A 9,342-nucleotide genomic window follows, 5' to 3' on the forward strand; every position below is an offset into this window, starting at 1 on the left:
AAAAATAGTTCACGTAGTTATAGTAACACATGATCGTATAATGGTCACGTAATAGGATTTTAGATAAGAAAGCCTCAGGTAGACTTTCATTAATCCCTTTGCAAAAATGTGTATGTTATTTGATATGCTAATTTTATCTTCTGTGTGTTACACCATTTAGTATTTTTATACAAATTTACTTTTATATTCAAATTTATTCAAACATGAATTCTGAATGTTTTTAATTGCAGATTGCAAGTGAAACGCCTCTAGATGTTGTAAGTGTGTATTATTTATCACTGTTAAAGTAGCACTGTACAGCAAAAGGGAACATGTAATTTTAAAAATACTGCTTATTTTGAGACTTTATTTTAGACTCAGCCACTTCTTCAATGCATAGATGTATTATTTAATTTCAATTGCAATTTAGATTTAATTGCAATTCAGAATTGTAAAATAGAAAAGTATTTTTAAGCCTTTTTTTATTATTTAAACATCTGTATAACTGTGTTATAAAAGTGTGATAATGAAAACTTTAGTGATCTGAATGTATTTGGTATTCTTCAAACACTTTGAATGTTTTAATTCTACTAGTGTACTAAATTAAATGTGATCTTGAAAAAGACCCAGAATTAAAACTTAGAACACAGCTGAAAGTAACAAATAGAAATGTATACCCATAGATAGTTTAGTCCTATTTTATAACTCTTGTGCCTGTTTTTTGGGTCCATTTCTTCTCTTTGGGAAATGTTTTTCTGTTCTGAGAAATCAATTTTGCCTTCTGACTTTTCATATTGCTTTCTTGCTGACTTTTCACATAATCTAAATGCTTACCTGTTTGTTGGTTGGTTTTTGTGGGGGTTTTTTTCCTACTACAGCTGTTCTCACCTGTCCTTGTCTTCCCTTTGTATGCTATTTCATCTATATTATTTCATCTATATTATTTCATATGGCTGCTTCAGTATAAATAATAATTTCATATTAGTTTCTGAATTAATTATTGCTTTCTTATACAAAATTAAATAACTCTGCTTGGGAGATTAATATGGGGGAAGGGTTGTAGTCATTGCAGTTCAAACTCTTTAAAAAGTTGAAGGGAATCTAGAATTCTTAAAGATAACTGTAATCCTATATTGTTCTTTTTATCTTTCTTCCTTTGTTTTTCATTCTGTATATACTGGAAACTGTAACAATTATTGCTGAATATTTTTAAATGTGTGGGGTTTTTGCACTCACTCTGGCTTTCTCTCTTTGCTAAGCTAATGGAAACATCAGGTACTGACATGCTGAATGATTCAGACAACAGAGCACCTATAAGTCCACTGCATTTAGCTGTAAGTCTTTCTTTAGTGATGATAGCTCATCTAATTGCAAACAGTTCTTGACATAGGTTTATTCATTCTGGATTTTTTAAAATAAGTCAATAACAATAAGTGAAATGCAAAAATACATACATGATATTCCCAAATGAGTTATACAGGGTGATTTTTGCATTTCACTTGAAACTTGCTTCATGGAACAGCTTTCATTTGGAATCTTCTAATCAAAATTTATGTTTTAACTTATACTAAAGAAACTTTTAGAAGATTTGTTCTATAAGTAATGATGACTTTATCATCATTGTTTAGTATGAGAAATGTTTGTTCTTAATACTCTAAGAAAGATTTGCACAAAGAGCACTGTAAGAGACCGCTTGATGAAACTGTCTATACAAATATACTCAAAATACAGAGTAACCAGCTCAACGTGTAGCTTTCATCTTTTCACTGGACTTCTCGTAACTGAAAAACCACAATGTACCTTCTGAATAATGACTGTCTTATGCACTGTGTATATATGGCCAAAGTAAAAAGTAATCTTTAATACTGGTAAATGAAAGCAGTTAAAGAGCCTGTTCCTGGAAATGAGTTTTGTCTGGAGGCAAAGGTTATGTATCAATGAGTATACATTTAAAATTTATCATGGAAATTATAAAACCATAGTTGTAGATGTTTATTTTCATTACTGACTTTGACACTTTGTCTTCACACATAGCTACGGAGTATTATCTGTGCTATTTTTTTTATCCTTGGATATCCATTCTGATCTCTTAACTGTTTAAGTCCCTTCTATGTTACCAGTTATGTTAACTGTAACTATTTGTACTGTATTCTTTTTACTTACAAATTTTACTGGCTTTTTCCTTTTTTAAATACTTTATTAAAAAACCTAATAGGAATTAGTTAAGTTTATGTTCTTCACTTCAAATAATCTGAGAGTGATGTAACTATAACATAAAGTTACGAAACATGCAGTATTCAAAATGCTGGTAGTTACACAAATTGGAGACAGACCATTTGCTGCAAGTAGTTTCAGTTGCCAACTGAAAGGATATAATGGAAAACTCCCACCAACCTTCTTGCTGAAATCATGGTTTTTTTTAAATTAGTTGTAACTATTGTAACTGCATACATGCTGCATCAGTAGCTCTTCCAATACTATCTTCATAGTTTCATTTATGTAATCCTAGTAAGAAAGGGAAAAATGTGAAGGATAGGAAAACTGAAGAGTTTTCTTGCTGTTGTAGGCCTATCATGGCCACCATCAAGCTCTGGAAGTGCTGGTACAGTCGCTGCTGGACCTTGATGTGAGGAATAATAATGGAAGGACACCATTGGATCTTGCTGCATTTAAGGGACATGTAGAATGTGTAGATGTGCTCATTAATCAGGGAGCATCAATCTTGGTGAAAGATTATGTTGTAAAGAGGACCCCAATACACGCTGCAGGTATGTGCTGACCGCTGACCTCTAAAATTTTGGCTTCTTTTGAAGTGGATCATCTTTGTGTTTAGAAGTCTCTATCATTAATGTTCTAAGAAATGATGTTTAGGAATAGGTGATGACTTTTAAGATATATGCTATGCTGAGAAAGGCGCAACAAAGCAGTTGTGGGTAGAAACCAGTATTAACCCAAGGAAACAGTTTTGCTTGAGGGGTGCTGTTCCACGCTGCTCTCAGAAGGGTGCACTGTCCTTGTCCATTCAGCTAGCTAGGCTAGCTGTGCTGACAGGTGTCAATGCCGTGTTCCTGTTTCTCTCCTCGTCTTTCACACAGCCCAAACTGTAGGCCCAAATTTAGATACATGATTTGTGTTGCCTGTCTTGGCAGTAAAATACTTCTAAAAATGACTGGAGTCTTGGAGAATTCCGTCAGTTTGAGAAGAGACATGAAAATGATACTTTGGGTTTTTTCCAAGGTTTTAAATGACTCCTGAGTGTTTTGCAAAGGATTGCTGTTATTTTGAAATATTTTCTCACTGCCTTTCCTAGAAAACTTCTATAAACCTGCCTTTCCCAAAGTCTAGCATTCATACAATATTCTTATTTGTTTCCTCTCTTTGAAAGTAGGCTTATTTAAATTGACATTTATAGTTATATTGTTACAGAAATGTTGCAGTAGAAAGAGCATTATGTACAAAACATCTTTATTCTAACAACTTAATTTGTTGGCCATGAGCACAAGCTGTATTCTTCTATTTGATTTAGCTTCTCCTAACTTCTGTTAGCATTTCTGTCAGCTAGAGAAGCATGAATTGTCACACAGACTGGGTACAGCAGCTGTATGTCAGAAATAATTTCCCCTCCAACAAGCAGTCGTTTATCTTTCATGAGTTGCATTTAAATGTGATTTCTCAATTTTTTGTTTCTTTTCTTCTTCCTCTGTTTTTTTAACTGTTTGGTTAATTACTTCTATGCGTTACATTTCCTTCTCCCCTTTCTAAATCTGCTTTCAGTTATTTCATAACTATGCACATGCTGCACTTACTAACAAAATCTGTGTATGATTGGCTGGGTATGTGTTTACCCGTGCCTTAAAACAAGCAAAAGTTATGCTAATTACTATTTAATTATTCCTTCTTGTGGATTATGTATAAGCATATATTCTAATTATGGCTAATGTGTGCAACCTCATTTATATGTAAAAAACAAATACCTGTTGGCAATTGACAGCTGGAATCAATTACTTTTAATACTATACATTTGAGAATGCCTGATTTCTGACATCATTTTCTAGTGTTCATATTTTTTGTTTTTAATTTCAGTCACAACAATGGTAAAGCTGTACAGTGGGCTGTAGCTAAGAGTCTTTAGTCTGAGCAGGTTAACCATTCTGTTTGAGCTGTATACTCAACGGCAATTAACGTAAAAATGGTATTTTTGTGACATTTTACAGCTACGAATGGTCACTCAGAATGTTTGCGGCTATTGATAGGAAATGCAGAACCACAGAATGCAGTGGACATTCAAGATGGAAATGGACAGTGAGTTTAAAAGATACACATTCTGTTCTTCACAAGTTATTGCATTTTAGAAGAGGAAAAACTAAATACATTACATTGGTGATTTTCAATTTATTACTTTAAAGGGAGATGATATTTGAACTAGGACAAATGAGACTGTGTATTTTACAATAAACATAATGTTGGTGGTGAAAAATGTTCCTGTTCAGTTGGGAGGAATCTAAAATGCGTCTTATTGCCCAGATGCTGAAAGAAATGGATTCTAGTAACTTATTCAGGACTTCTGAATTAGGGGGTATTAATTTCTTTTCTTGAATCTAAAAAGCAAATATGAGTGGCATTCTTGGAGTGAAGTTACTGTTAGAGAAGATCACTGATGCTAACAGCGTTGTCCAGAAGAATAATAGTTGTTATTTCAGCTGAGTGCTAGTCTATTAAATTTCCGTGGAGATTACCCTTTATTTCACTCTCTGCTTAGGACTCCTCTGATGTTGTCTGTTCTCAATGGGCACACTGACTGCGTTTATTCACTCCTTAACAAAGGAGCGAATGTAGATGCCAAAGATAAGTGGGGAAGGACAGCATTACATAGAGGGGTAAGAGAATATTCCTTTTCTGTCTTTTCCAGTTTTGTACATACTAATTTCAAATACAGACTTAATGTGTAGTGTTAATGAATTTCTCATTATTCTTATCTTGCCATTCTTTAATTGTCTTTTTAGTTGCTTTCAAAAGGCTAGTTTTTGCCTGTTTGCTACTTACACTCAGAATTCTTTTGGACTTTTAGAGTCTTAAGTAAGAATGAATTTCTTGAAAGACTGTAAAATGTAAAATGAGCCCTAGAGATTAGCAGTTCATTCAGTCTTATTCCAAAAAATTATTCTCTCATCAATATGATAATACATTGCTATTTTTACAAAAAATGGCTGTTTCCAGGAATAAAAATAACAACTGTGCTTATTTTGTTATTACTTAAAAATGTAGAAAATTGCCTGAAGTTTGCTTGCTTTAGTTATACACCTTGGTTTATACACATGAATATTTGCAAATTTGCTGTTTGCTCTCTCCCTCTCTCTCACAGGCAGTTACTGGGCATGAGGAATGTGTGGAAGCATTGCTTCAACATGGTGCTAAGTCCTTATTACGAGACTGTAGGGGGCGAACCCCTATACATTTGTCAGCTGCATGTGGACATATAGGTGTTCTAGGAGCTCTCCTGCAGTCAGCTACATCTGTGGATGCAGTACCTGCAACAGCAGACAATCACGGCTATACATCACTGCATTGGGCCTGCTATAATGGTAAAATACATTAAAGTTAAAATACAGATCTAAATGTATTTGTTGATATTGAGATAGAAACTATTACTGCTTAAACAAGCAATATATAAAGTCTGTCCTCTTTCAGTTCGTGTTAGTCAATGTGACAATATGACGGACATGATATCTTGAGGGGGAATCCATTAACACCTAATACATAATATGAGGTGTTTATTTTTATACTACATTTTTGTTGTAAACTGCCTTCTTAGCTTTATGTCTCAAGGAGTCTTTCAAGAAATTCAGCATAGTACCTGTGCCGCACATCACAAAAAAATAACGTTCACCGGGAGCCTTGGGAGGAATGATTTTTAAGCTTTTGTTATGACTATCGACTTGGTTCTCTTTGGGTTTAGCAAAACAGTGGAACAAAAGTAACCTTCAAATGGTGGAGACATTTTCATGTAGACGAAGTGGTGAATGTACAGTTTGAAACGTGGAGGTGTAAAGAACTAAATGAAGTGTTCTGATTCTTCTTCAGACAGCATGAGATCCCTTCTAAATCTCATTCTAAATCTCATTTATCAATTTGTAAATCAAAGTTTACAGTGTTAAATGTCAGTTTGATTTTTCAGGATTCTAAAAATGTCTTCGTTCCTAAACATAGCCCTATCAGATATAACCATTGTGTGGTTGAAACTTTCAAGTGAAATATCGCTTAATCTAATTCAGATACATATTTTTTGTTGTAATCCATAATAGATCTTTTCCCTTTTATTAATACCTAACTTTTACATTTGCTTTAGGTCATGACAGTTGTGTAGAGCTCCTCCTGGAACAGGAAGTTTTCCAGAAAATGGAAGGAAATTCTTTCAGTCCGTTGCATTGTGCTGTGTAAGGAAGTGCAAAATTATTCTTCATAGATTTCTTTGCTGTATTTAACAAAAGATTTATCATTCTGTAAATAACAGCCTGTTTAATTTGTTATAGGATAAATGACAATGAAGGTGCTGCAGAAATGTTAATTGATACACTAGGTGCTGGTATTGTAAATTCAACAGATTCAAAAGGAAGGTAAGAGTGTAAATGTACAGTGGAATGTTTGTAACGTAATAGTTGCAATGGCTCTGCTAAATTCTATAATCTTTTGAGGTTTTTCAATTTGCCACTTACATTAATTCCTCCTTCTCCCTGTCTTTGTTCTTTGAAGAAATTATTTTTTTTCATTCTGTGCTAGAAATAAATTTTAGATGTTTAAAAATTCTGTTCTGATTCAATAAACTTGAATTGACTTTTTATTATATAGGCAAGTTTGAGCATGTTTTAAATTGTTTGTATCACTTTGTGGGTAGTATTTTATGCATATTTTATTTTTCTGAATCAAATTGTATCTCTATTATAAACGACGTAGAGGGAATTATTTGAAACTTGAAGATGACTTTCTAAAGGCAGCAGTCACAACTCCAGCAATACTGATTTCAAAGGATCAGTGAGAGGGACTGCCCTCCTCACACAAAAGATAATCTTTTGGATCTGCAGGATTACAGCCAGCATGTCTCTCTGAATAAAGTAGAAAGCATGGCTGAACATGGCCATATTGTCTTTTGATCTGTTGTAGAACTCCTCTTCACGCAGCAGCTTTTACAGATCATGTTGAGTGTCTACAGCTTCTGCTCAGTCACAATGCTCAAGTGAACGCTGTTGATTCTTCTGGGAAAACACCTTTAATGATGGCTGCAGAAAATGGACAAACAAATACAGTTGGTAAAGAGAAAGCTTTATATATTTCTGCTCTTAAGTTTGTTAATCTTACTGTGGGTAAAGTTGCCTTATAGTTAATGTTCTTGTGGATATATCTTGTCAAAATTACCTTTTCATTTTGCACAAATGTAAGCCATTAAGACTTTAAGGAATATACTTTTAGTTAATAAACCTCTTTATTTCCCCAGAGGTGCTGGTTAGCAGTGCTAAGGCTGATCTGACTTTGCAAGACAGTTCGAAAAACACAGCGCTCCATTTGGCTTGCAGCAAGGTGTGTGCATAGTCTGACTTACCAGTGCTGAACTTTATGTTATCAAGCACTGTTTGCAAATATTAACTTGTTACTTTAAATCATTCAATGCAATTTTTGAAGAGTATTTGTTACATGACAGATGTTTGGTTTTTATTAAGGGTCATGAAACTAGTGCCTTGTTAATACTGGAGAAGATTACGGATAGAAACCTCATCAATGCCACCAATGCAGCCTTGCAAACGTACGTATCATCAGTGAGTGCGCTTTACAGATGTGGTTTTGGTGTGTTTCTGCTAGAATCAATGTCTTGCTCATAAAGAGGAATATTTTTCAGAATTTTTTTCCAAATTGGTTGAACTTTTACTGAATTGCTTAACAAATACCAAGAGTTTAACCAACTTGGTGACATGGTGCTTTGTTCATACTTAAAGTTCAGTTTTAGCTGACTGAGAGGGATGATAAATAAATCTTAGTGTACTCTGATTCAGAGAATCCTGTGTGGAATTACTGCAATCCATTCAGATTACCTGTAAACCAGTATTTTTCTGTTTTATAAATTATCTAATTTTTCAATTAAAATTCACTTCAGTTAACAACTCATCAGAGGCAAACTAAGACTTGCTCTTCAAAGCTACCTAATAAAAAGCCTAGCTGAAGTGTGCTTTTATTCTTCAGCATGCTTTCTGTTAGGAAAAGATACCTATTGCTACTAGGATGAGACTATTTTCTATTAAATAATGTGGAGAATACAGTATTCTTAATGCTTCCTGAAGGTCTTTTCTCAAGTAGAATTAAGCCTATTTTGTTAGCCCAATCATAAGGAGAACTTTAAAATGTACTGGTGTGTCATACTGGGGAATATATTTCAGGATGCGCTATTAAAATGACTCTTCTGCATTTTTTTTCCTTTTAAAGAATATATTTGTGTTATAGGCAATATTTGACATCTGATATGTAGCAGAGTTATGTACATGAATTATTAGACTGCTTGATCACAGACCATTTAGGGAAAAAAAACCACCGGGACTTGTAAGCAACTTGCGTATTTCTCTGGCCTTACATCCCGCTGGAATCTGTCATGTTCAAACTCCTTCAGATCTTCCAACTATTCTGAGAGATTTGCTTGAACTAAGGAGTTAAGATAGTAAGAATTCTTCCTCTGCTCTTGCTGCTCACCATGATGCACCTCAGGCAGCATGAAATAACCGGAACGCAGGAAAGGGATTCATTGCCCCATTTCTGGCTTGAAGTGGGGGATATCCTGGGACAAGGAAAAGCAAAAATGAGATGTGAACAGACGTGGGAACGTATGCTACCACAGGCTCATCTAATTCCACCCACATGCCTTGGCTCATACAGTCTGATCAAGAGATATCATGGGGGAAAAATAGGTACCTATTCACACCTCCATGAAATGTTTATATAAATTTCAAGATTTTAACATTTGTTTAAAATAATACTGGTTTAGCAAATGTTTTTTAATAACTAACTTTCTAAACAGCTTTCATCATAAACAATGTCCTACTTTGTGCCAAGATAAGCATTACGGTCATTGGCCTCTATTTTAATTACAGTACTTTTTCAGTATATCTGTGGTGTGCAGTAGTTCTTGAATTTTAATACTTAATATAAGCATCACAGATACAGCTTGTCCTAATAGTATGTTTTGCATTTCTGGTCTCTAAGTAAAGGCACTTGTTTCCAAATCAAAATATAGTTCATAGTTAATTTTCAAACAATTTTAAGAATCTCAAAATTAATGAAGAGCAATATAAAGCAGAAGACAAGTAAGCTGATTATTCTGTTTCC

General features: G+C 34.1%; 1 protein-coding gene across 1 annotated transcript in view; it reads left to right on the forward strand.

The window, feature by feature from the left end:
• Positions 1-9,342, forward strand: part of ANKRD28 (ankyrin repeat domain 28) — a 46,974-nt gene that overhangs the window by 29,589 nt on the left and 8,043 nt on the right. The window contains exons 13-23 of the mRNA XM_010290876.1: positions 231-257; positions 1,239-1,313; positions 2,546-2,747; positions 4,194-4,281; positions 4,739-4,856; positions 5,342-5,561; positions 6,326-6,413; positions 6,510-6,593; positions 7,138-7,283; positions 7,469-7,551; positions 7,692-7,774. Of these exons, the coding sequence (XP_010289178.1) occupies positions 231-257; positions 1,239-1,313; positions 2,546-2,747; positions 4,194-4,281; positions 4,739-4,856; positions 5,342-5,561; positions 6,326-6,413; positions 6,510-6,593; positions 7,138-7,283; positions 7,469-7,551; positions 7,692-7,774 (1,214 nt within the window). The remainder of the gene's footprint in view (positions 1-230; positions 258-1,238; positions 1,314-2,545; positions 2,748-4,193; positions 4,282-4,738; positions 4,857-5,341; positions 5,562-6,325; positions 6,414-6,509; positions 6,594-7,137; positions 7,284-7,468; positions 7,552-7,691; positions 7,775-9,342) is intronic.

Source organism: Phaethon lepturus, unplaced genomic scaffold, assembly GCF_000687285.1.
Source record: "Phaethon lepturus isolate BGI_N335 unplaced genomic scaffold, ASM68728v1 scaffold17417, whole genome shotgun sequence".
NCBI lineage: Eukaryota > Metazoa > Chordata > Aves > Phaethontiformes > Phaethontidae > Phaethon > Phaethon lepturus.